General features: G+C 40.2%; 1 protein-coding gene across 2 annotated transcripts in view; it reads left to right on the plus strand.

Moving 5' to 3' along the window:
- The first annotated feature begins 19,757 nt into the window (after positions 1-19,757).
- The window catches only part of notch3 (notch receptor 3), a 27,715-nt gene continuing 21,070 nt past the window's right edge, over positions 19,758-26,402 (plus strand). For both annotated transcript variants that reach the window (XR_006054120.1, XM_005939870.3), the window contains exons 1-2: positions 19,758-20,034; positions 21,030-21,102. Coding sequence is in view for 1 of the 2 variants with exons in the window: in XM_005939870.3 (XP_005939932.1) it covers positions 19,974-20,034; positions 21,030-21,102 (134 nt within the window). In the remaining variant the exon portion in view is untranslated. The remainder of the gene's footprint in view (positions 20,035-21,029; positions 21,103-26,402) is intronic.

A 26,402-nucleotide genomic window follows, 5' to 3' on the forward strand; every position in this document is an offset into this window, starting at 1 on the left:
GTGATGTTGAGAGGGATGTGAGGGCTGGGGTGGGAGGTGGGTGGGTGTGGGGGTGCTATCCCAGCTGTCATAGGGCAAGAGGCGGGTACACGCTGAACAGGTCACCAGCCTGTCGCAGTCTAACACATTGTTGCAGCTTGTCATGGTGTAGCTAATTTCAATACATCATCATTTTTTCTATTGTAGAATTGAAAGCTGGCAGGTAAATGTAGCTAAATAAAAAGCTCAATGTTTCTCTCTAAATTGTAGAAGAATAGAGGTCTTAAGCAGTTGTTAAGTAGACGTAAAAAGAAAAACTATTCAAGTAAACTTCTTGAATATGTCCTTTAGTGCAGCACATGACTAAATGTGCTTATGCATTTCACGCTGAATCTGTTACTGCAACCCTCTCCAGGTGCACATTGGCCTTGCTGTTGACCATGAAATCTCCAACCTCAGCTCTTTACTTTCTGCTGGTGATAACTATGAAAGCTTGTAGATGCTTTCATGAACCCTGATGTGGGCCTACTCCGTGGTATGCATGATAAGACTTTGGTTGTGGTATAATCTATTTTATGCCAGCTTTATCATACAGGCCCAGTGAATGAGCCTGCATAGTTTTGCTGAAAGTGCAACAATAACACACCTTCAACACTCTATTCCCCCTCTATCTCTGAAGGGATGAGTGTTAACAGACTATCTCACAGAGATCAAGTTCCAAACTACACTATCATGCCTAAGAAAAACTCACAGAGCAAGATAAAGCTTGCAGAGTAGATACATTTACAAAGAGTTTTAAAATTTTCACAGTAAGATTAATTACTTACACACTGACAGCTAAACTTTGAAAAATATATATTCAATCTCTTTAACAAGCTACATATACAAAGTTCAGTTTCTTTTTCTTCTCTTATGCTGTGTGACGCGGTTGGTCAAGTTTCTGGCACCCGGTAAATAATGACAGGAAGTGAGTTCATTGTGTGGAGGAGTAAAACTCTTAGATTCTTTAGAAACAGACCACTGCCATCTTGGTGAAGTGAGACAGAAGGCTTCCTGTCTAAGCACACCTTTTCTTTCTTCTTCACTTCCTTGTTTTCTTGCATGCATCCCCCAGATCAACAGTAGTTATTACTGTGTTGTGTATGAAGAAATGATAGGTGGAATAGGAAATACACTTTTCACTGGAGATCAGAATTTCCCTTGCGTTTAAGACCCTCATCAAGATTGTAAGAACATGTGTGTGGGAGGAGGGAAAGAGACACAGCTCATGGTTGCAATTTAAAGATGCTTTTTTTAGACACTCTTAAATGTGGGAAGTCAAAGTCATTGAGCCTCGGGCGTCTGTGGGAAGGCAAGCCTGAGATCTGGGAGAGAGGGAAGTTTAGATCTCCTGATGGAATTCTCTCACTTTCAACCAAGAGGGGCTTTTGGTTTTCAGGGGGCCATAGGTTTGTTGAAAGTTAGGAATGCTTATTTACATTAGCCTGATTCAGTCTGTCACAGTAACGAGGGAGGCATACAAAGTTAATCTGCAGGAAACTGCACATGCAGCCCACACCACATGCAGTTCCCTATAATGTGGGAAACTTGAACCACATGACACTGTAAATACTGGAAGAAGTCCTGGAACAAAACCACAGATTATAGTTTAACCAGGGGGTAAAAGTCAAAAACGCTAGTGTGATCTTGCTACTTTTTTGTGTGTTTGAGGAAAAAGAGAAAGAGATAGTGTGAGGAATAAGAAAGTAAAAAAAAATAAAATAATAATAAAACAACTAAGACAGAGACAAAGTATGCTTATAATGGTGCAAAGTGCATCTTAGCCTTTCTCACTGGTTCCCAGAGTCTGAGCCAGCTGGATGGTAACTGTCAAGTCTTTGCTAGACAGCTGCCCTCCAAACTGATTAGAGAGAGCTGGCTCACTTCACCATTGAGCAACCATTGTGCTCCTTTGTTCAGTCTGAGCTTGGTGAAAATTTGAAAGCACAAGAAAGGTTGCTTTGGTTCAGCTTTTCACTGTCTTTTCTATGTTTGGGATATCAAATGTGAGCAGACAATCCATCCTTGTGAATGACTGATGTCTGTGAAGTTAGTGTACCATGTGTCGGTAAACACAGAAGATAAATTTGGAAAAAAATGATGCAAGTTTTTGAATTTCCATATTCCTAAAATGTTCCTTCAAAAAAATGAATTTGACAGATGTGACAGCTGACCAGTGACATTGCCAAAAAAATATCAGTTGAGTGCACGGCTTTTAAAAAGTCGGTGAAATGCAATCTACCCATCTGTAAAGGGGCCAGGCTAGTCTGTCCTCGTCAGAACAGAGCACAATGAAAAAGAGCATCAAATCAGCGTGCTAATTCACAGTAAATCCTCTTAAAAGACTCTGTTCCTTCCTGTCACTCACACACATACAGAGGTCACAACCTCCAGAGTGTATGGCTACAGAAGTTTTAAAAACCAGAACGAAAATGTCACAGTCCAGCCACAGGTCTCAAGCTGTAGCATAAGAAATCAGATACCCACAAAATGGACCTGCTGCAGAAAAAGCACCAAAGGGGGTTCAAAGACACAGGCATGCAGATGAGGCATCTCAGTGGAGTCATGTTGAGTAAGGGAACATAAGATGTACTGATGTGGAGGTCACCCAGGCTTTGTCTTAGAGAGCATTTCTTGGCACAATTGGGTCGTGGCAGGTGGTGAGCAGATTTTGTTACCTGCACAAGAAAGCTATCATGCACCTGGGTACAATCGTCAGCATTTAACTGAATTTTAAGAAAGTGACTGAACTCAATGTAAACAATTTCTTCAGTCTATATGTACTCACAATAATTACAAAACACATTTGAAACAGTCGTCTGCATACCTGAAACCACGCAATACATAGCAATGTTGTAAAATTGTATTTTTTATTTTTTGCACAGAATTAAAAAAGGATTTTTGTGGAATGGAAAACGAATCTTATGCTTGAAGCGATGGCTCCTCGCATGATTCTGTCCAGCACTGTTGCTATCAGTGTGCATGGTTGGTTTCAAGTTAGCAAATCAGATTCTGTGTTGGTCAAGCTGTGTTATCTGGGCTGCTACGGTCCACCAGTCCACCCATTCTGAGCTCTTAGTGGGAGTGCAGTTTCCATGCAGTCATGAACTATAAAGGAGTAGTCATGTTGTCCCCTCGCAGTACTGTGGGAAAGTGCAGCTCTTGCTTCCTCTGCTTATTTGGACCAATCTAGTTATAAATGGACATTGAAAGCAGGCAGCCCTAGAAGGACAGCCCAGAGCCCTTTAGTCACATTAGCCTCTTTAATATTGCCTATCTCAAGAGACCAGAATTCCAAGAGAGAGGTGCTGGGGGGCACAGATTTTTCCATTCAAGAGAGTGGGAAAAAATTCACCGCCATGTCTTCAGTGTATGTTTAACTTGAGATATTTACAATAGTAATTTAAACTGTCCAAAACACGTAGTCCCCAGAGGCCTGGTCAGAGTTCTAATTTGCTTTTTTTTTTTTCTTGATTCCTCTTTTTTCCCCATAGTCTTCCTCTTTATTTCCAGTGAGAAGGAAAACTTGTAACATCAGAATATTTTGAAACAAACTGTGCCTGTTACACAATTGTGCTGCCTCATACTGCAACTCCATGACAAAGTTTTAAAACCAGGCCTTATTGTGCAAGTTACATTCCAGGGTCTACTAGATCACCACAAACATATTCCATATCATTCGATTACAGACCTGCTGAAGTCAAAGCACTCACAGAGGAGCTTCATTGTTATGTGTGGTGTCAGATCAGAAGCCAGTGGGAGGAGACAGAGCCGGTCCTGGTCTGCGTTCCTGGCTGAGGTTCAGATTGGACCCACAGCTGCACAGCAGGGTCGTACAGAATCCTGGCCTGAGCTGAGCCCTAACAGGTGCTGTGTTATAACTGTCTTGAAACCCCTATCTAAATGTTGATCCCCTCTTGCAGACGCCGATGGAAAGGCACTGTCTTTAGCTTGCTATTAAACCCAATCCCAATCTGTGACCAAAGCAAAAACCAGCATCAGGTCAGGCCTCTAGACAGTCACTAAAGGCAAGAAGGTGAAGTAAACATTCAAGAAGAAAATTGATGCTATGGCAAAGAGCAAATAATCATCCTTATTCTGGTCTATTAACTTGTACTTTGAATTCCAATTATTCTATTCCACTGATAATCTCACAACCACCTCTGTTGTCTCTCTTCATATAGTCTTTAGTGCTTACAGTCTTACTCACTCAAATTCTTATTTAGCAAATTTCCATTACAGGTTTCGAATAAGAAAAAAAAAACCCAAAGAAATTGTCCAGTCTACTCGACAAGCCTTTGCTATGCTCTAGAATTAGTTGGATGTAGTAGCTGCAGCTGCCAGTGTCGCTCTGTCCAGTCTGGCGTAGAACTGCATTATACTTTTAATGGGTGATTAGTGTCAGATATCTGGCTGTTGCAGCCTGGGCCTCAACTGTGGGAAATGGGCATGGTGGTTACACCTGATCCAAGGCTCAGTTTAGAGTTTCCTCCTGTCTAAAGAGGAACAGGATGATCTAACACACACAAAACCCAAATTAGAAGGCCAACACTACAAAATGATTAATTACGATAAGTAAACCTCTACCAATTCACTGCTTCTTCAAGGGAGCATAAACCACATTTTTACCTGAACATTTTTTCCAGTATCCAGTATCACACTTTGACTATATTGCTCCGTGAAACTGAAGAGGCAAGCCAGATTCATTGTATGAATGCTGCAGGATCAGGTAGGTAAGGTGTGTTCACTACCCAGGTTGAATTCACAGTTCGCAAAATTCACAAAAACAGCTTCAAAGAGTGATATTTCACTCACTTTTTGTTGTAAAGAAAACAGAGAGAAACATCAAAAAGTTAGTCCTATTGTGTCACAAAATATTTCATTAATGAGAACTGTTTTTAGGGACAATGCTACATACTACAGTTAGTAATTTACTACTCTAGCCTAAGGTAATTTGCAATTCCTTCTTCAAGATGGACCTTAAGAATACATAAAAATGAGAAACACATTCACAAGTAATAGGAAACAGTCTACTCTATACATTCGAAGAAGTGTTTTTTTTTCTTTAACATTTGGGTCTTATTACAAGAATGGGTTCCATTTTTAAAAAAAATTATTCTGTACAAAGAAACAATAGCTCAAGTATTCTGGTTCCACTTATCCCCAATATCAAATTTACTTGGATTTGGCTTTTCCATTTTTATATTCTGCAAGGGCTTGCAATCTGAATCCCCCAATGGCTCCCCCACATCAGTGGACTGTATTGGCATATGAGTGATGAAGACCATGTGCAACAGCTCTGAAAAATCATTGCCACCTAATCACCTTAATGTTGCACAACAGCCTGCAGCTGTTTGAGAACACTGGGTGATGAAAACAGCTGAAATGCAGACATTTACATCTGGTTGTGCAATAAATCAGTAGACATGGACACTATTTTCCGTACTTTATTTCTCTATTTGTCTTTGGGCTTTGTCTTTCTTCAGCTCTGTGTGTGTGTCTCTCTTTCTCTCCAGTCCTGGTTCTGGCACAGCAGCATGTGAATGATGCCCCTTACCACAGCTAAGAGCAGTGGGTAGACAGCAGTCTGTGTGACGGCTGTGGTGTCCTCTCTAAGACAAAGGCAACTTGGCAGGCTGTTGGGCTGCGGCTGGATCAAAAAGGCCTTGTTTATTGGACCTCTCCCTCTTTGCACTCATCACTGTGTGTATGTGTGTGTGTGTGTGTGCGTGCATCCGTGCTCGCTTGTGTGTCTGTGTGTGTGTGCGTGTGTGTGAGACTGCAGTCTGAAGTGTCTGAGACTGGTTCACTCCTCGAAGACAGGAACCACTCAGACCACACACAGGGCCTCTTCAGGCACCACAAAGGAGAACCAGAACAGAGACTGACACACTCACTATGCATATGCTATCAGTGTGACTTTTTTATTCACTCAGTTTCTTTCTATATTAATTTAAAAGACAAGACAGGATTTATTTTTCTCACTTTTGACATGTTCACAATTTTAGGCTTCAAAGTCTTTTTTGTCCTGTTTCTTTACTCCAATCCCTTCACCAACTCACAGCCTTTTTTCTTTGATTTAACTACAGTGTGCTCACTCACAAAAATGTTCTGCTCATGTGATGTGTTTTCCCATGGTGCTAGGACTGGAATGTGTGCCTTTTAAAGGTGATATATATTTGCTATTATGCTGAGAGCGAAGACCTTCATTTCTGCGATACAGATAGAAGAGCAAAGCCAAGGCTGAAAACCAGTCCCTGGGAGAGTTACTCTACTCTGGGTGTAGGGATGATATGTGACATTCAGACAGAGAACCAACAGTGGTGAATCGTATAACAACAGCATCAGGCAGTAAGTGGTATGCAAGAAAATGAATTAGTGTTTTTAAGAAACTGAGCATGATGAGTAATAAAGATAAGCTGATAGAAAATCATGTATAGACAGGTTGCTATCTTATCCTACAATCAACCGTTGAGTTCCCAGAGATGCACTGGCACTGAAGGCTGACACATGTACAGTACAGCTATATCTTGTTATTAAAGATAGAGCTTTGGAGAAGAAGAAGAGAAAGAAGAAGGAGAGGAAGAAGAAGAAGAAGAAGAAGAAGAAGAAGAAGAAGAAGAAGAAGAAGAAGAAGAAGAAGAAGAAGAAGAAGAGTTTTGGGCACCTTCCCTACCGTTTTTCCTCTAAATGTTATGTGTTTGAATAGCAGAGCGTATGCATTCTCCCACATCCTCCTATCTCTGCCCTTGATTCCCACGGTAAGCACAAGCACTGATGGGAAAAAACCAAAAACCAGGGACACTAAAATTCCAGGATTCTTGCGGCCTGCATCAATCTGTCAAAATTTAAAAAGGGGAGGAAAGATAGCTTTTTGAAGAGAAAATCCTCATTTTCAGTGTTAGTGTTTAATGTCATATATTTAGAGAGAGAAAAAACAAAATTGGCACCTATATAATTATTTCTTGTGCTGATCTTTGTTACGTTCGATGAAATTTTAGTGCAGGACTAGAATTTGTGTGAGTAATAATAGTCACTTTTAATAATCTGTCTGTGCATATCAAATTATGTAAAGTGGTGGTGGTTTATGTAAATTGCTGTACAGATATTCCACAACGGTGCTCTGAAACAACTATGCTGTTGGAAGAGTGAAAATCCAAGCACATGGATATTGAACTGTAACTGAACTTTTGGAACCACGCGGAGCAAACTCTTCAAGTTGTTTCTGGTATTTGTATTGTATTGTTTTGTATCTGCTGGCCTAAGTTTTCTGGTGTAGCATCTAAATCTGTATACTGACACACAGCTTCAATGTTCCTATAACTGACTTCATAACATGTATGTATGCATGTTCTGTCTCATCTGAGTTGTTCTTTAACACGTAAATTTTTTTCAAGATGGGTACCTGTTCTCCAGGATAAGTTGGGATTGGGGTGAAGGGTGGGGCAAGTTTGATTTTTTTTATCATAATATGGAAAAGTTTCTAAACTGGAGCGAAGTTCTCACAAAGTAAAAGGATTTTCATGCATGTTCACTGAAGGCCACTGAGCACTCTTATCTCCCCCTCATCGATCCAAAAGTGGAGAGCAGTTTTTTTCCCACACACTCTTCACTCAGCAGCCTAAACAAACACATACAAGCTGCCATCTGCATGTGGAACAGGAGATTTAAGTTAAGGCACACTGAGAGGTCATTTGCTTTCACCTCAGTGCTGCTAAACCTCTGTGCAGTGACCTAGCTTTGATATATCTGGAAAAGGAAGGAGAGGCATAGACAAGGATGAATGTAAAGAGCTGGACGTGACTGAAAAGTGGAAAATATTAGATATTGCAAGGTGCCAGGCTGAGTGACTAAGCCATAAAGCCAGCCCTTGGTACAAACAAAGCATGTGTTTCTGTCATCAGGAGGATTGCGTGTCCTGAGTGTCTGTCACTTTAGGAGTTCTTGTTGCTTTGAACAAGTCTATGTTTGGGCTGCAGTTCGCTGTAGAACACAGATGAAACAGGTTGCAGCCTTGTAAAAGTAGGGGTGGATCTTATATAAATCACACATGTGTGTAGAAAAGACAAAGCATCCAAATAATGCCAAATCCAGACTGTGTAACAATGGAAGCCCCACCTGTCCAAAGAGTTCAGTCAACTCAGTCAGGGTTAAACTTATTCTACTATTTCAATCGCTCTGCAAGAGAAAATTGTTCATAACCTTGTAGAATTGCAAATGCAAGGTCAGTTGCTTTTTCCCCCTACAAAGTCTTGTGCTTTTACCATCAGTCATCCACTCAGCCCTATTCCAAGAAATGACATGCTGGAAAATTAATCTTGCAAGAGTTGTGCTGAGGGAAAATCCAAGGAAATCCATACATTAGTCACCTAGGCCTCTTCAGTACAATCACAGGAAATACTTTCTGGTTTCAAATGTTTTGCTGATGTTTTGCAGTAAATGTCAAATGTAATCATTTTCTAAATAGTGCTTTCCATTCGTACATTCAGCCTTGATTTCTGCAACTACAAGGGTGATGGTGCCTAATTGTGGTGAATAAAAAGTGGTTAGTTCTGTTAGGAAGTTGTAACAGATCCACAGTTCTGTACTTCTTTAACTCTTGCTTATTTGTTAAGATCACTCCTGAAGAATGGGAGATTTTATATGTCTAGGGAATTTCTGTCCTTTATATGAGATCTGATTCATATATACATATCCTATGTAAGATCCCATGTAAAGGGCAGAAATTCCCTACATGAGGGGGTAGGCTTCCATGCCCTTATTTGCAACCCCCTTACTCCCATGCCTCAAGCCCCACTGTGATTCTGTTGACCCTCTTCCTTCGTGTGCCCCTGAGGCTGCTCTTATTGTACTGTGAGGGGCTTTAGAGCTTCCTCCGCCCTGTTTGTACTCCAGGAAACAGGGGAATTAAAACAAGCTGTTGAAACAGCACTTTCATGGGAGCACAAGTCAGGACCCCCAGGATGGCCCTTCTCATACAGTATATGTGGGAAATCCAGCTGAAAAGTTTACTGCTCAGCAGGAAGAAGTCTGTGTCCCATATATTCACAAGATTCTAAAAATAGATTTAATTCCAATATGGACCAATTGCCCAATCACAGTATATGACAAAAACACATGCAGCATGTATAAGAGAATTTAGTGGTGTGGGCCAAGTGAAGCAAAATCATCTCTGACAAAACACTGGGAAATGTGTGAGTAACATATTCTATACCGCTTATTACATAGTACTTGTTTTACTGTCGTAGCACATCTGAAGGCATGTTTTTGTCAAAGTGCATGTGCGTTGGGCATGAGGATAAGGAAAATAAATTAACTGGCATCCACCAGTTTGAAACGCAGACATTTTCCTAGTAATTACGTCCCATAAGGGAGCCAATAGTGCAATTAGGGGTTAGTACAGAGCAGAGTGTGGACCACATCTGGGCTCCCTCAGGGACTTCGTGTCTCAACATGTTCTCCAGAGTGTGAGAACCTCAGCCGCTAAGCACACCTAAAGACACAAAGCTGCTCCAAATACAGGACCACATCATGATTTTACATGACACATTTTACAGTTAATTTTAGAGTTTAATTTTCCACTTGTTAGATCTTTTTCCAAATTTCTCACATATTTATAAAATTTCACTGGCACACCAGAAACAGTTTTATTTTCATGGCCATGTAGGCAGGATGCCATGGCATGGTGAGAAGCCTCCAAGAGATGAGATCTCATGACACACGATGCAGTCATCACAGGACTTTTTTCTATCAAACAACAGGTGGTTGCAAATCTTCTTTTCTTCACTATAGCAGCATGTGCCCACGTCGCACCAAACTGCCAGAAAGACCCTTTACTTTGCTGATGGTGTAATTACTCCGCAGAATTACACCATTTATATGTGAGCAGCACAGACAGAAGTTCAAGGATCTTAAAACATAGCTTAGATCCTAAAAAAAGCCAAACATTCCAAATATAAATGTAAAATAAATAAATAAATTATTGTTGTTTCTGGAACAAATATGAAGAGTCGAATAGGTGACTTCTGTTTTCACTGGTGAGGCCTGTAGTTATCACTCTCTGTCCTGTAATCTGCTGTCCACCCTACCTTCTACAATTGCTTTGATGACGGTCAGAGCCACAGCCCAGGAAAGTGTGACAGTCGCCATTAGTTTTCCATATTCACGCCAACTCCCACCTCCCCACCCAGCTTTGGTGGTGGAGGGCTTGCAGAGCCTAACAGCTGCTTCTAAATTAGAGAGTAGAAGAGAACACAACAAGACTCTGGAATGTCTGGATTGTCTAGATTGCCTTTCTCCTCCAAAGAGTCCTGGGAAGATGACTAAAAGTTTGTGCCAGGATGCTGGATAATCCAGCACAAGAAAGTTATGCATAATATCTTCTTGACCTCATAGTATGCCTTTAGAAATGCCAGATGGCTTAGAAAAATTGGGGGGCCGCATACCATAAGCAGGCAATGAATACTGGAAGATAACTAAATGGCATGAACAGAGGAATTGAACATGTCCGTTATTTGTGACAGGCTGATGGTGTCTGCCCCAGGCCCAGTAATCAGGTCAGCCTGAGGTGAAACCTCCTCTGTCATGCATTATCACACTGCCTTCATTTGTTGCTGGGGAGACAGTGACCAGGTCATTGGGGTTAGTGTGGCCAGAAGCATAGTTGTAAAATTGCCAGCCTCAGTAATGATGTAGTTGTGAGTTAGGATAAATTTGCTCTACACAGCCTGGTATCCAACTAGTAACACTAGTAAAGAAAAAAAATGTTTTAGAAGATGGCTCCAGACAGCAAAACATTTGTCATGGAATTGATAGAAAGGTCACAAGAGAGGAAATAGAGTTGGCGGAACGAACTTGACTGAGTGGGTGGAGGATGAGTGGGTTAAAACAAAATGAAGGGAGAGAGTGGATTGATCAGTAGTGTCTGGACAGCTATTTGAAGAACAGTGGATGGAGTTGAAGAAGATGAGTGGGAAGGAAGAAAAAAAGGGATCACAGCACTGAGAGCAAAAAGATGAAACATTCATAAAAGCTTACGAGCACAAGCTTCTAGATAGCGAGACGGATGTTTGATCCAGCTGTCATGCTTATTTTCTCCTCCCCCTGCCACAGACTGGCATGCTGTTTTTCTTCAATATGTTTTTCTTCAATATGTTTTAATAAAAGTGGAATTACTGCAAGCCCTCTTTCCTCTGGCCCTACATGTTGTGGTGTGGAATGTCTACTGCCATCACCACTCCTTTCACTGAACCACAACCAAGCTTTTCTGAAATGGCCTACTTGTTCTTTCAAACTTGAAAGCAAAAGAATAAAGGTAACATGATACCAATAACTTGAATTGAAATCCCAATATTATTAAAAAGATAACATGGTTTTAATTCACAGGTATATTTCAGGAGTCTATCTCAATAACCCACACTTAAAGAGGTTGTGACAACAATGGTTTTAACAGATTATTATGATGATTCTATCTCAGCAATTATTTATGGTGTGTTTGAAAGAAACCAGAGAGTACACAACAGTTCTCTGCAAGTTATCTTCCTATAGCGGGATAGCTATCCTTCACCCTCACAGCACTTAAGCTGTATTGACCCCAGACACTTCACTGCCCTGTCTTATTTTTGTACTACCTTTCTTATCATTCAAGTGTGTCCCTAAACCAGACACAGAGTGCGAAAGGAATGTCCATGCACCTTTAAATCCATTTCCAGACTTCATCCCCTATCTTGACTCGATGCTTGCTTTCTACTCCCTATGAATACCCAAGAGCTTAGGCAGCCACTTTTAATAAAGTTCAGCAGCTGTTGCAGCGTGCAAGTGTGAAATCTTTCATTTGGTCTAGTTTTGCTCCCCAGTCAACACAATGTGACAAAGATGAAGATGATGGGAGTTATGATCTCATATGTAATCTCACACCACTTCAGTAGACTTGGACAAAAGGGCCAGGGGGCTTCCATCATGGTCTGGCGATCAGAGACTGCTTGGCCAACAAAGCAAATAGCCCTGTTGATATTGGCAGCAAGTCAGTTGCTGGTGCATCAGCATCATGCTGTAGAAGCAACCATGATAAACTAGGTCTCATAAAACTCATAAAACCAAAACTGTAAAGTTCAGTTTCAAGACCTTGGACAACAACATAGGAATGGAAGTAATGCCAGTAGGTTTTCTGATTAAGACTGTTGGATTCTGATTTGGGGGGTTTTAGCAAAAACTACTTGTTTAAGGCTATATTGTGCATTTGTGTCTGCAGCATGTGATAGATGATATATGGGGTTGGGGGGAACAGGGGGCAGGAGGGTAAGAAGCTACAGGCTAATTATCTCATTCTAGTTCTATCTGGTTGTAATTATACGTTAGTGGCAAACTAGAAATGTTACTCACTGGCTGCTGTTTTCATTGCGCACTAGGCAGGTTTAGTGTTTTCTCCCTGTTCTTTTCTTGAGGAAGATCCTGGCTCAGGAAGGCTCTGCTGGAACATGAAAAGGCACAGGTAGGGCTGTGGGTGCAGCCTCTTTCACCTCAGTGTGTAAGTGTGGGAACCACTCGGCTGCCAGTAGTGCATGAGTAACAAGCATCCTGAGGGAGTGTGGCGTAATCTCTTCTAACGCTCTAGTCTCTTCTCTTTCTCTCACTCCTGGAACACACACGTTAATTCAGAAGACTGAGTGCACTCACCCATTTAGCGCAATCAGCACGCATTTGCAAACAGCAATCTTCAAATGAAAGCTCTTTCCGAAATCACATATACACAGACATATTTGTAGTATAAACAAAGTCTCAACCTGGTAAATATTACCTTGTAGTGATTCCATTGTTGGAAAAAAGGATTGAGCTTTGATGATGAAGCCTGCATGATGAACTGGCTGGACAAATATGTTTAATAAATTTGGTGCTTGGCTTGGTTTTAGTATCTTCAAAGGAGAAAATTATACCACACAGAATTTAAGTGCATTCTATCAAGAAGCAGTTGATAATACAGCACACGTCAGTAATATCGCTGCCTACTGCCAGCTTGGGCAGGCTCCAGCTCCAAACACCAGTGTCCCATATCCCTGCAAATGACAAAAATGCATCAAAAATGGATGGAATCAAACATATGCATGATAAATGTATAATAAATAGGCAATTGACCACAAAATGTTCTGATATTAACTGTTGCATTCCCCATTCTCTTTAAATTTCCAAAGGGCAGAAATGTTTGCACTACTAATGAATATGTTTCCTTAAATGAATAGAATTAGCAAAATCATGTACCCAGGAAAATTACCAACATTTTGTTTTTTCTTTTTTTTTCTGAAATTGATCAAGTTATATTGATTATGACATATGGCGTCACCATTTTGTGAAAGGATGCAAAGGCATGAATATATATTGGTCTTCTAATACAGATTTTATAGAGCTGTGTTGGTAGGGTGATTGGGGGCAGTGGGCTGGCAGCTGTTGCTGCTGTGCGGGGGCCCTCAGGTCTCGGCCTACTCCTAATGGCCAAACCAGCTGTCGGAGTTCTGTCTGTAGGGGCGCAGGGCTTCAGGAGGCGGGGAGGGCATGAGAACTTCCACCCCCCTGTCCTGGGGGGCGGGTCCCCGCCTTGTCTGCCCTCCTCTGAAAGGAGGTGATTGATGGCGCAGGGTTGACACCATGCTTCCCCAACAATTGACTCAGGAGGGATAGAGGATGAACAGAGACCAGGGGACCCCTCCACGTCTTTCTCTTCTGGTTTTCAGAGGCTAATGTGGGATCAGTTGCAGTTATAATTCAGTCATTTTTCTCAATATGTCTTTTATTTGACATATTTGTCGCAGCATATGCCACACGAAACACTTTTCAAGGCTGTCACCACATCGATTCTGCATAAAAACTCAGGTTATTTTCTGCTTTACTTGTCAGATTACATGGATTTGAACATGGTTTTGTAAAATGGCTGAAATGACCCTCAGCCTTTCGTTAAGATAATCCCACTTGTTGCAGCAGGCCTTCAGTGCCCTCTTCCTTGCACCAGATCAATAAATCCTGACAACAGAGTGAAGATTCATGGTGGACAGTGCTCTGGTCGTGTGTGTCAGGTCATCAGTGGATATCAGCCCAAAGTCTCGGCACCAGGGCTCACTAATACAGACCTGACCTTTTGCACTAAACCCCACGATCATCCCTGGATCCCTTTCAGCAAGTCCCCAACACCTCCGTTCTTCTTTAAGATTTACAGCCTCATGGAGGGAGAAAGGATCTGGAAGAGGGGGTTAAGAGAGGGGGGAAGAAGGAAGGGGAAGGGGGACACTGTCCAGCAGCTGCTCACAGTGGTCTTAAGTAGCTATTTCACACGGAAGCGCAGTCATAGTGCTCCGAATTCCTCCAGCTGGTCAGTCTCCAGCTACGTCTGAAACACATTCCTCCACATCAGTATCTATTGCAGACTGCTGTGTGGATGTAAATGCCTACAGAGACAGGAAAGGGACAAAAACTCTCTTATTATGATTAGTGACAAAGAATCCTGATCTTGGAAGATATTATTCAGACAAATCCTATAAGTTCTCTGTGTTTTGTCCTACTGCCTTCTGGGAGAACAATTTTACAAAGAAACATGTGTTTCAGAGAACAAAAGACTACCATAAGTAAAAATTCTCCTTCGTTCTTTCTGTCTGTCCTGTTCTCTGCAGAAACAAGACATGTGTACACATACGGGATTTAATAGCCGTTTAGAGAGCTTGTGTGAAAGTCAAACACTTTTTCCCACAATCCAGTGAAAGATCCATCATTGACGTATGTTTACTTTAGGCAAAAAGCTCCAACCTTTAAGCCACTCTGTGTGCGTATGTCAGAGAGTGGGTGGAAGGAATAAGAAGAATAGAATCAGGGTGAAAGAGGACACAGGGAATAACCTCTATTTTTTGAGTGGTTGTTGGAAAATTATTAAATCGTGGACTAGAGGCGTGTAATGTAAGCAAGCAAGATGTCTTGTATATGGAGAGAGCCAAAAAACAAAACCAAGTGGTTGTAAAAATGTTTGAAATACATTAGATTAAGGGAGGGAGACAGAGCTAAACATTTTGACATGAGAACACAATGGCAATCAATATAAAAAAGAAGAAAAAATATTAAATGACTGTTATTATGTAACTAGATTGGAAGTAATATAGAAGTCAGAATAACTCCCGGGATATTAGCACAGAATGGGAGTACTTGGCTGATTTCTTCCTGTGTTAAAAATCTGATACAACAAATTAAAAATGGCAGAGCTATAAAGCAGCGCAGAATCCTGGAAAACTAAAGGAAATCCAGAGTTTTATTACTGTCTTCATAAACACTGCCTGTCTCAAGTGTCTCTTTAATCTTCAGAAGCCAGCTCAAGTTTAAGATGAAGTAACCCTTACAGATAAAGATATCATACAATTATCAAGCAATAATAAAATCAAAATTCAGATCAAAAGCCTGAATCCTGTACTACAATTGGCCCCGACGTCTGTCTGTAGGGGGTCTCAGCTGCTGATTGGCCGTGACCAGTTTTGTAGAGGGGTTTCTAATCCTCCCCACACTCTTTGTGGGTGCTCTTTGGGCTTTTCCCACATAAATCAGTCTGGTCTGGGTGGTAAAGTCATCACGTCCCCTGTGTCCACACACACTGCCTGTTAGCACCCCTATCACATGGAGTGTGCTTGTCATGAATGGCCACCGAGTATGAAAGGATGATGGTAGCTGACCACGTTAAAAACTGTGGAAAGGCAAAGCAGAAATATAGACAAACATTTGATCATTTAAACCTTCACCGAATACACCCACTGACCGAAAGTGACCCTTGCTTTTGATGACTGATGAAAACTTGTTTGTTTGTTTAGTTGGGGGAGGGGGAAAAGCAAAAGAAGAACTTCATTACCAATTTAATTTAATTTTGTATATATAATGAGTATCTCACATAAAATTCTCCACTTCCTGCCCTCGTGCTTTATCTATCATTACCTGCCCCGCCCCAGTGTGTCACCTATGTCTATTGTAATTGTTTTTATGCCATGTCTCAAACGTTCCTGCATTGCACTTCTTGTGTTACCATCTTCGTGTGTGTGACTTCACCTACCTTTGTCTATCTAATTTTTAGGCTCAATCTTTACTACTGGATTCGATTGCCTAAACTGACTGATCACTCCAATTTGGGGTTGTTGTTTTTTTGGCTGAAAGTATAGTATGTCTTTTTAACTTTGTTTCTATGTCATGTATTTTTCATCTTTGAGTCACTTGTCAGCTTTTAGCATGTCTTCCTGTTAGTATGCATTTGTCTTTTAATGCCTTATGTAGTGCTAACTGATCTTTTAAAACTGTTCATCCTAACAATGTTGCGGAAGGTTTTTTGGTCAACGCCAGCACAGGAATATTTTTGTTGTCTGTGCAACCATCCACAGAGATGTTAAAGGAGTGTGGCAAATATGCAAAATCATCTGATCGTATCATTTGTAGCTCAGGTTGCTTTCCAACTTTGTGCAGCGCGGTGGTTCTTGAGCGTAAGTCTTCCAAGACCTCTTTTCTTCACTGATTGCTGTTAATTTCTATTGATATCATTACTGTAGCTGTCCATAGACATTATGTATGAGCTTACATGTCCAAATTAGTTTCTTACTGGAGAACAAAGAAATACAATGAAAGATACTGTTTTGTGTGTTTGCTTTTTAAAAAAATAATAATAATCATTTCAATAAATATTCATGTTGCACGTCAAACTAATAGATAATTTTTGTACAGACTGGAACCATTTGACAATTATGGTGAAAGAAGCAAAGGTAACATGAGCATATCTTTTTGCTTTTTGCGTACGGGTGGTCTTCACTTAGCTACATTTGGTCAGCTGACACTGCAAACGAACAGTATTATTCATATGTAATTGTGAATAAAGGCTTCTCTGTTGGCAGTGTGTGTCACAATAGTTCCAGGTATCCAAGGTTCTTAAATGCTCAAAGGGAGGAATTACTCAATACTTTGTACAGCTAAGTATACAAAAGCAGAAATATGCCACTAAAGGTTGGTTTTAAAATAAATGTGTATATTAATTTCTCCTAATTAAGTGTATTACTGCTGATTCTTCAGATTTAGCTTTATTAACTATAAGCAGTGCTAACACAGTTCAAAGAGAAATCTCGCTCTTTCGCCAACAGAGAACAAAGTTATAAATCTTGACCTGTCACATCTTTGTTTGTGTGATTGGAGATTCCCCCTGAGTCCTGTGCGAGAACTTTGTCACCAGGGTTTCCACTCTCACAATTTCTACCGAATACAAACAAAAACACTGAGTTGTTTGTTCTGTTTATGAGTGCCTTTGTGCATGTGTGTGCTTGAGTAGAGAGGCGGAGTGTGACACCGACACGACAAGAAAAGGGTCTAGGATGAGCTAGAATTCATTAAAATTGTTGTTCAAATAAAAGTTCCATTTTCTCTTTCATCTTTAAAACAATAAAGGGTCGTTCATATTTCCAGAAGGAAGAACTGGGACATCCATTTCTCCATTAATGGGATCAGTGAGAGAGTGTCTTTGCTTTCGGAACTCAAGTGGTGTTTATTGTAATCTTCTCAAACAAACCATTTTAACACAACTCTCCTTCAAAGTTGGCTAAGGCAGGTCTAAACTCCATATCAGTTAATTTTCAATGAAAGACGAAATACTTGAAAATCATTAGAATAATAAAAGCAATTGTTGCACATTTTTCTGTTAAATTAAGTGTTTGTGTTGTTAAGAGTTATTATAACTAGTTGTGTGTTCTTCAAGGAAACAAAAAAGATTATGATCTTCAACTTAGATCACGTTAAAATATTTAGTAATTATTCATTGTTTTATTTTATTCAAGTATTATTTTGATAGGTAACCAACTCACCACATTATGTTTTGTAGTGAAAGCATTATTAGGTATTAAGAAGCCAACAGCTAATTTCATGGGAAAGAAGTCCCTCAGTTTTTCAGCATAGTGAAGTACATGAGGCATTTGTAGACTCTGAGTTCACAGATAGCAGCAAACTGTAAATACAACTGCCTGACCCTGAGCACAATGAAAAATCTCTCCCTGGGATTTCTTCCAACTGGAAGCCAGTCAAAATACTGTCAACACCTGGCATAGTAAGTTGGGAGTCTGTCTACTACAACTGTAGGGTTGAAAGAAACATTTCACAGCCAGATGAAAACATAAAAACACAGGTTATTACACCCACTTGAAAAATATATGAACTCCGTTACACTTTCCTCTGTTTTTCTATCTAGTTTGCTCTTGCTGCTGGAGGCTCAGCCAGAAATATAAATTACCAGTTGTAATACTGGATAATTGGGGGAGTTTCAAAAGGGGAATTTCAGCCGGTTAAAACAATGTATATGTGCTAATTAAGAATATAAGACTAAGCCATTGTGTACAAAACGCTGAATCCAGCTATTGAAAACTTTGAACTGCCAAACTTTCATCCCACGGTCGTTGCCTAATGAAGCAGGTGTCTGTGAGGCTTAACAAGGTCTTTTGACTGACCCCCTATAGATTACGTCACACTGCAGCTCACAAATTTCACTCCAAACCACTATGCTACACTCATGGCTCTACCAATTCCTGTAATTTATTCAAGATCAGAAGCAGGAGTAGGGTGATGACGAGGGGGAGATGGTGGTGTAGGGCAGTGTGCTTGAATATTAGTGTGGTACCCTCCCCTGCAGAGAGAAACTGTGTCATAATGCTGGACTGCTTTTATGATTCAAATCAAGGCTATTGTCTCTGCAAGCAACCAGCTCCACTCTGTGCAAAAGAACAACTGAGGTACTATACACTGGCTGCAGAAAATGAGTGCACTGCCATAGACTGAAGAGATGCTGGCTAAATTGAGAGAGCTGCAATGAGAGTGAGAGCTCAGTTCATTACGCTGGCCAAAGGCATAACAGGAATGCCTACTGTCTATCGGTGTGCTACCATGTAAACACTATTCACTGTCTTATCTACAGTTCATCAACTCTAAACACAAAAACAAACAAGTAAGTTTGCACATGATTAGACACATTATGGTCTGCTGCCATATTACAGAGACTCCATCTTAATGCACGTAATGTGGGAGTTTTACATTTTGTTGTTTACGATTTGAATGTGGAACAAATATTTGATTTGGAGTGCATGCATTTATGCATTTATATATTAAAGTACCAGAGCACTATACTTAATCCCAAAGTGCATCAGCCTGTTTTATGGAATACTATCAGGATGCAAAAAAGGAAAAAAAGAAAGAAAAGAAAAAGAAAACATAGAGACTGTGTAAAGTCCACCAGCCTCCTTATGTCTGTAAAAATACAGTCCCGTGTTTGTCTAGGACCTTTAGGAGAAACAAAATCATAGATTAACACTTTTCAGAAGATAGTGTTGATTTCAAAATTGAAGGGGTTATTCGCACAGTTGCAGTTGTGTAAGGTCTGTCAGTACAAAATGTCAAACATGCCAGGAAAGTTCTCTACTGTTTATAGTTTTAGTCCAGACCTCATTGAACTGCTGCAAGAAGTCCTGATCATCGTTGTACTGCCTCCAATAGCTTAGTATGTAAAAAAAAAAAAAAAAAAAATGCAATACTACAGTTTGGTGTGTGGTTGTGTGTGTGTGTGTGGCGCGCGCCGGGGAGGAAGAGGAGAGGGGGAAGAGAGGAAGAAGAGAGAGAGAGAGAGAGAGAGAGAGAGAGAGAGAGAGAGAGAGAGAGAGAGAGAGAGCGGAGAGGCGGAGTAATCCCAAACGCTGGGACAGATCGGGAAGCAAAACTTTTTTTCAAAAGTTTTAGGAGGTGAGAGGAGAATCACAGCAGCCGTGGCCGAGCTGCGGAGGATATTACGGGATTAGGATCTAACGCTACGTTTTCCGGCTGACTTTATGAAAAAGAACCCATCGATTTTGGAGCTTTTCATGTGAACTTAACAAAGGATGTATTTCTACTAAAAAAATACTTCAAACGCTGGAAACTTTTCCACCGAAATGGAAGGGAATATTCCATGGATTCTTTTGTCATTTTTGTTGTTTATGCATGTCTGTGAAGGTAAGTCATTTTGCACTTTTAATACCTGAGTTCACAGTTTAGATTTATACCCACCGGTAGGCTAGACTGGACTTGTCTGGACAGCCGAGCCACCGTCCAGTTCCAAATAATGAGGTTATCCTTGATTATCTAGGCTACCAGTGAGTACTAATATGTACTAATAAGTTTCTCTTTTTATCCTTTTTGTTCGTCTATTTATTTGGTAGTTATTTGGAATTTTAGATATGATGAACGAAGTTGTTTTCTCGTCTTTCACAAGAAAATGTCGTTGTTTTTACGTGGTATTTATGTCTATTATCGTTGTTTATAAATAGTTGTACTCACTTTGTGTTCTGCATTATAATCAAACAGAAATACACACTACCTCAAAATGATTCAATATTATTCAGGAAAGACGTGTTTGATAGATTATAGGTCAATAAGTCAAGTCAGCGGTTTAAATACCGACAATCACATTTTGGCACGACAGCGGCAACAGGTCGTTGTAGCAGATTCGGGTTAGCGCATCATGTGTAAAATAGCTGGTGTTCGTGTGATTAAACCACTCATTGCTGTATAGATAAACATAGAAATTCCAAAAAAAAATAAAAAAATTCGGAACCTGCAGGAAAGTTAGTTTAACTGTGTGGGAAAGGTCTGATGGCAAGGTGACAAAACCCAGAGTGCGCAGAAGGAATTTAGAATATTTGATTAACTTTTTTTGTATGTGTGGTTTAAACTTTAACTGAATACCAAAACATGTTCTCTCCTAAACAAATAATTTTTTAACCACAAGCAACTCGGTACTCTAGCATGCATATCTATCAAGGAAACGCAGAAATGTATCTTCTTTTAGTGGACATGTGCGGGTGTGTCTACAAGATGTAACAAGTGGCAAAGGACTGTTGTCTAGAAATCACTATCAGCGAGTTTTGATTAGTTATGTAAATTAGGTTATGATGATTTGTAGACAACTACTAAAGTTGTTTTTTAACATCTTTCTTTGATTTCCACAGGATTCCGTTGCGTGGATCAACACAGGCCATGTGAAAATGGAGGGACATGCCTAGATTCACCTTTTCGATGCATGTAAGTGCAACATTTAAAAAAAAAAAAATCTACCCGCGCAAAGGGCGATAGCTCCCATTTGCCAATGCTCGAAACCAACAGTTTTGTGTATAACCTGGCAGATTTCCGGTGTTTTTTCTCTGTCTTAAACAAGGAGCGAGAAATGCCCCTGTTATTACCTATTGTCTAGATAATAACGCCCACATAACAGTGGTGAAAGATAGAACAAATTGATTAGACCTGCACAGATGAGCATCAACAAGTCTGGAAATGCATGGACGACACACTCATCTCTTGCACCTGTTAAGGAGCTCATTCAGTCATAAATCACAACATCTTGCTGCACATTGCCAAAGGAGCGTTTCTTTGTGTGTTTGGCTCAATTTTTTTCACCATTAAGCTTTTATTCAATGTAGCCTCAGCTTTAAAGCAATTTCTATTTATTTATTTAAATTCCTTAAATAGCTTTAGAAATTTTTAAATAGTTTTTTTTTAAAAACTAATTGTCTTAATGTCCTGCCTATTCCTGCAGTTTAGAGGTTTTGCATCTTTTGTCAAAGCTTTTGTTTTTCAAATGAGGAGGGTTGTGTGGGAACCTATTACAATAGTCAAGTTAAATAGTCTACAGTGTCCTGCCCTGGGGTCATTTTAAAGGAAAGAAAAAAAACCTATAGTTCAGGAAAAATGCCTGAGGGGGGTCAGATAGAGGAGATACTTTTAAAATGAAACTCCTTGTTTGCCAGCTGTATCCTTCCAAAACAGTAAATTTACTCTTTTATGGGAGATGGTAGCACTTTATCGTACTGCATGGACCTAAGTTAATCCAATACCCTGAATAGACTTGTTCAAGGCAAAAGTACATCCCCACACATGTATATACTGTGTGTATGTTTGTGCATTACGTTGCACTTGTATAAAGTTCTTGTACTCCCAGTAGAAGTAATTACACATTAGTCAATGTGTAACTTAACTGCAAGTGAAACTAGTAACCACTACCCACATTTTTTCAATCATTAACTATAGCCAGGATTGTTTTTATTGGGTAAATGTATAATTTTATTTGGACCGATTTTTTTAAACTTCATTTCACGATCACATAATTTACTTTGAACTACTATGAGTGAAAATCAACACAACACTCCCAGTGTTTGGTCTAAGTGTATTAATCTCCAGATTAAGTGTAATTACATCACAGGGATTGTGTTTGCCTTTTTTGTTCCTCTGATCCTTTGTGTTGTGTATATGAGTGTGTTCATATGTTAGTGATGTGGGAGCGGTGAATGTGTAATTACTAAGTTGGTAGAGTACCAAAAATCATTAAGAGTGACAAGGTTGAGATATTTGTTTTTTGTTTTGTTTTTTCCAATGGAAGGGGACATCAAATGTAGAAAAAGTCCCATAATATGGGAGAGCAGTGGAGTGGAGCATGGCCACATGAGAGTGGTCAGACCAGTCCTATGAGTAGTGGAGCCACCCCACCCCTTCCCCTGGGAGCCTACAGAAACAGGAGATTCAAAATAGGAGAAAAGATCCTTTCTTCCACCAGATACCTGGCTGTAACCTGGCACCAGAACTAGAACAGGGTTTAGGAAGGCAGAGAAGAAAGGCCACAGCAATGTGAGGCCAGTGTAGAATGGAAAGAAACAAAATGCAGAGGCAGATATGTGCTTTGGCATTTGAAAGGAATTCAGAAAAACAGCAGAAAGCACTTTCATAGAAAGCAAAGCTGTTCCATAGAACAGGACACATCACTTCATGTAGAGAAGTTCACTTGCCCTTCCTTGTTGTCCAGCTACTGTGCTATTTGTTGTTCTTACAGGAAAACAGATTCTCAAGTGACTGTATTACAGTGTCTGTGACAGTTGCCATTGTTACTGTTCCAGACACTGTTCCAAAACCAATGTATCCTCTGTCTTGTTTTTCACAGCATAACTTCAAAGTGCATGAAATCTTGTTTGTTTCTTTATATGTCTCTGATTATAGTGGTTTCCTTCTCAGGTAACCAACTTTGTAATGCCAGTTTTAGTTGTTTCTGTCACTCAGTAAAAATCAGTCACTGTTATTAGTTTTAATAGGTTAATTGTCTGTGTGGAGCTCTAGATCTTGGCACCAACTGCCATTTTCCATTATTTCTAACTATTTGATATAATACAGTAAAATTTTATGTTATTAAAAGTTATATTTAAAAGCATATCTACAAATGGTTTAATACAAATTTTTGGAAGGCTTTTCTCTTTGATACACAATAAATATTCTTCACAATCTTACAATGCCACAGAGTTTTGAACTTGACAATGAAGAGTTCATAGTGTCACTGAAAGTGTAATTTCTAGGTGAGCAGTCAGGAAGTGTAGTTGAACAGCCTTTGGCCCCTCAGCTCCACCCTGCTTGAAGAGTGCTACAGCAGTATGGACAGAGGAAAGATAATTAGGCAGATTGAGGGGGTGTCATTCAGAGGAGATCCAGCTGGGGGAATTGGACTGGGGGTAGGGAATGGGTTGAGAGAAGCTGGCTAGGAGGGAGTGAGGGTGTGGGCGGGGGGTCTGCATATAGGACAGCTGGTGGATGTTGTGATGGTAATCCAGTGAAGTCAGATCTTGACAAAGGGAAAGCATAGGGCCAGGTGCTACCATTGAGCAGTCAGTCGCCCCCATACTGTGAGAGACAAGCTTGTGGAGGAATGAATCCGGTAGCCCACAGTCCCTCTAGCACATGTTGCCTCTCTCACAGTAACACAGTAACAGCAACTGTGTCTGCTCTTTCTCTCACTGCATGCTGTCCTAGCTCTAGCTACTCATCCTCTGTCTATCAGGGCAGAGGCAGATCACAGATTACAACCAGCTCCTTCCCCTCTGATCTGCCAAGCTGAATGAAAATAAATATGGAAGTTCTCTGCTATCTGAGACCCGTGTTATAAATGGATTGCCCTTGGCTTCAGTAGCAGAGTTATCATATAAATTGGGAGTGTTTTGTTATGACCCTGTAGCAACTCCCAGACTCTTAAAGCATGATAAAGAGGGCACCTTTGACTTGCCCTCTTTGTCATGTCAAGATACTGTGGAGTTTATCTGCCTACATTGTTTCACTTTTGGCAAAATAGAAGGCAAAAATAAGGAAGTTTTTGATTTTCTCTGGATGGGTTAAACATACATAGTACATACAAGCAGATAAGAAATACATTTTCAAAGGAACCCAATTCAATAATAAGTGGTTGCATTCTCTCATGCCAAAGCACATATTAAGTGACAGACCATAGCAAAGAAACAGATTATATTATTGTCTTAGTACACGGCACCTTGGGGCTAGTGTTTTCTTTGGTATCTTTATAGTGGATTAGAAAGGAATGCTTAGCAAGATTCCTCCTCTCCCCCTGGTGCTTTCAGGTTATTGTCTCTACCTCCCATCCATTCATCCTTCTACCCCCTTTAGGAATGCCTTAAACAGTACTGTCTGAGACTGTGCAGAGAGTATTCCAGCAGTCTCATTGAAGAATTCATAGTGATTTGGCTGATTATTAAATTCTTATGGTGCCATTTTGAAGGCAAATACTGTCTTAACTCTCATGCTGTCATGCCAGGCAGATGGAGCCATTGTCTTGCCATTTTACAGACGAATTGAAAGCACAGAAAAGTATAATGACTCAAGAGGATAGTGTTCATATCTATGAGGATATGAGTGCTATCTGACAAAGAAGTTACACCATTAGGGGGAACATACTGGTTTGTTGTCCCTTCTCTTCTGTGGGTCATGACTGGAGACTGGGAGCTGTGGTTCCCAGGCTCCCTCAAAGGAAGTGGTGCCTTCTGACCTCCCAACTACACACATCCTGTCTTATCAGAGAAGCTTAAGCAGCTTGATTACTTCATAATTCTCCATTTTCTGATCTTTTTCTTTATTGTGTTTAATTCCACCACTTCTCATTACTTGGATACATTGTGCTACATTGCCTTATACTTTGCAACCTGGAACTTTTATCTGAGAATGTGGAAATTAAATTCATATGCACTTTCTTACGCATTGCATACAAGTAATATTTATGTCGGTTTTACCCCTGAAACAACCTGTTGGAATTTGCAAATTATTCTCTTTGATGTCTATGTATGTCTGAACTGCAAGCTTATTTAAGGATAAGCCTGGATGTGAAGTTTCATTGCCTGGTTGTTTGCTCTTATCCAGGAGACAATGACTTCTGAAGAGACACTCAGGCAGGTCTGATTAGAATAACTTAGGTCTGCCAGTGAAAAATTCCCCAGTGTCTCCCTCCCTGTCAGCAGAGGAAGGGATGGGTCCATCATTAAAGGATTCAGGAAAAGGCATTCACTTTTCCACTAAGCATAATTTCCACAAACACTTTGCTTCCAGCGAGGCAGCATTTTACTAAGCCATAACCTTTTCTTAATTAAAAATACTGAGGTGTTGTGGGCTTAAACACTTTGCCACTTCATAAGAGCACTTGATTGCTGCATTTTTGCCATGTGTTGGTTTTATTGAATATTTTATTACTCTACACTTCTTTAACATCTTTAGTGCTTTTTGGGGCAACATAAACATTTTCCTTGTAAGAACTTTTGACAGTTCCTCACATCAATAAGCACGCGAGAGGTTGTGCTGACCTCAGTCAATCCATGTGATATTTTGTGTGAACAATTTTAAGTGATGCTGGCGTAGTTCTATTTAATCCAAAATTAAAACAAAACACTGGATAAGTCATTGTAGTTTATCTTTGACTTTAACATTGGGATGGGGTCCTTTCAATTTCAAAGTTTTCCAAAAAATCTGGTTCAGTTTAGGTGGTTGGGTGGGGTTTTGTGGTGGAGTTCAATAGAGAATGCTTTGAAAGACCTCAACCCTAGGATTCATGCATTGTGGTTTTGGGCAAATGCATTGCTATTTGAAAAATGTGAGGGTGTATTCTTTCAGACTGACACTAGAAGCTGTTTCGATAGTGTGTGAGGTAGCAAGAATTGTGCGTGAGATCCCCCCCCCCCCCCCCCCCCCACACACACACACACACACTTTTTTGGAAAGTGTATTAGTGAGCACTTAGCAACAGGACCTATTTATTCTCTCAGTACAGTGGATATGTGCTTTCCTCGCTGCCAAGGAAATGTCTGGTATTTCCTTGGAATTCTGGATTTATATTAATATTATTATAATACACGATAGCCTCTCGCTGATAGAGTATGAACTGTGGTAGGACTATCAGAGTTAAGAAGGATTCACTTAGTCCTCCCAGCTTTTTAGTTAGATTAATTAACACTTTTCCTCGAGTAAGTTATATGTCTTTCTAGTCACATGTTTAATATGCATGTTTGGGGGGG

Source organism: Haplochromis burtoni, unplaced genomic scaffold, assembly GCF_018398535.1.
Source record: "Haplochromis burtoni strain Fernald_Lab_line unplaced genomic scaffold, NCSU_Asbu1 Contig_21, whole genome shotgun sequence".
NCBI lineage: Eukaryota > Metazoa > Chordata > Actinopteri > Cichliformes > Cichlidae > Haplochromis > Haplochromis burtoni.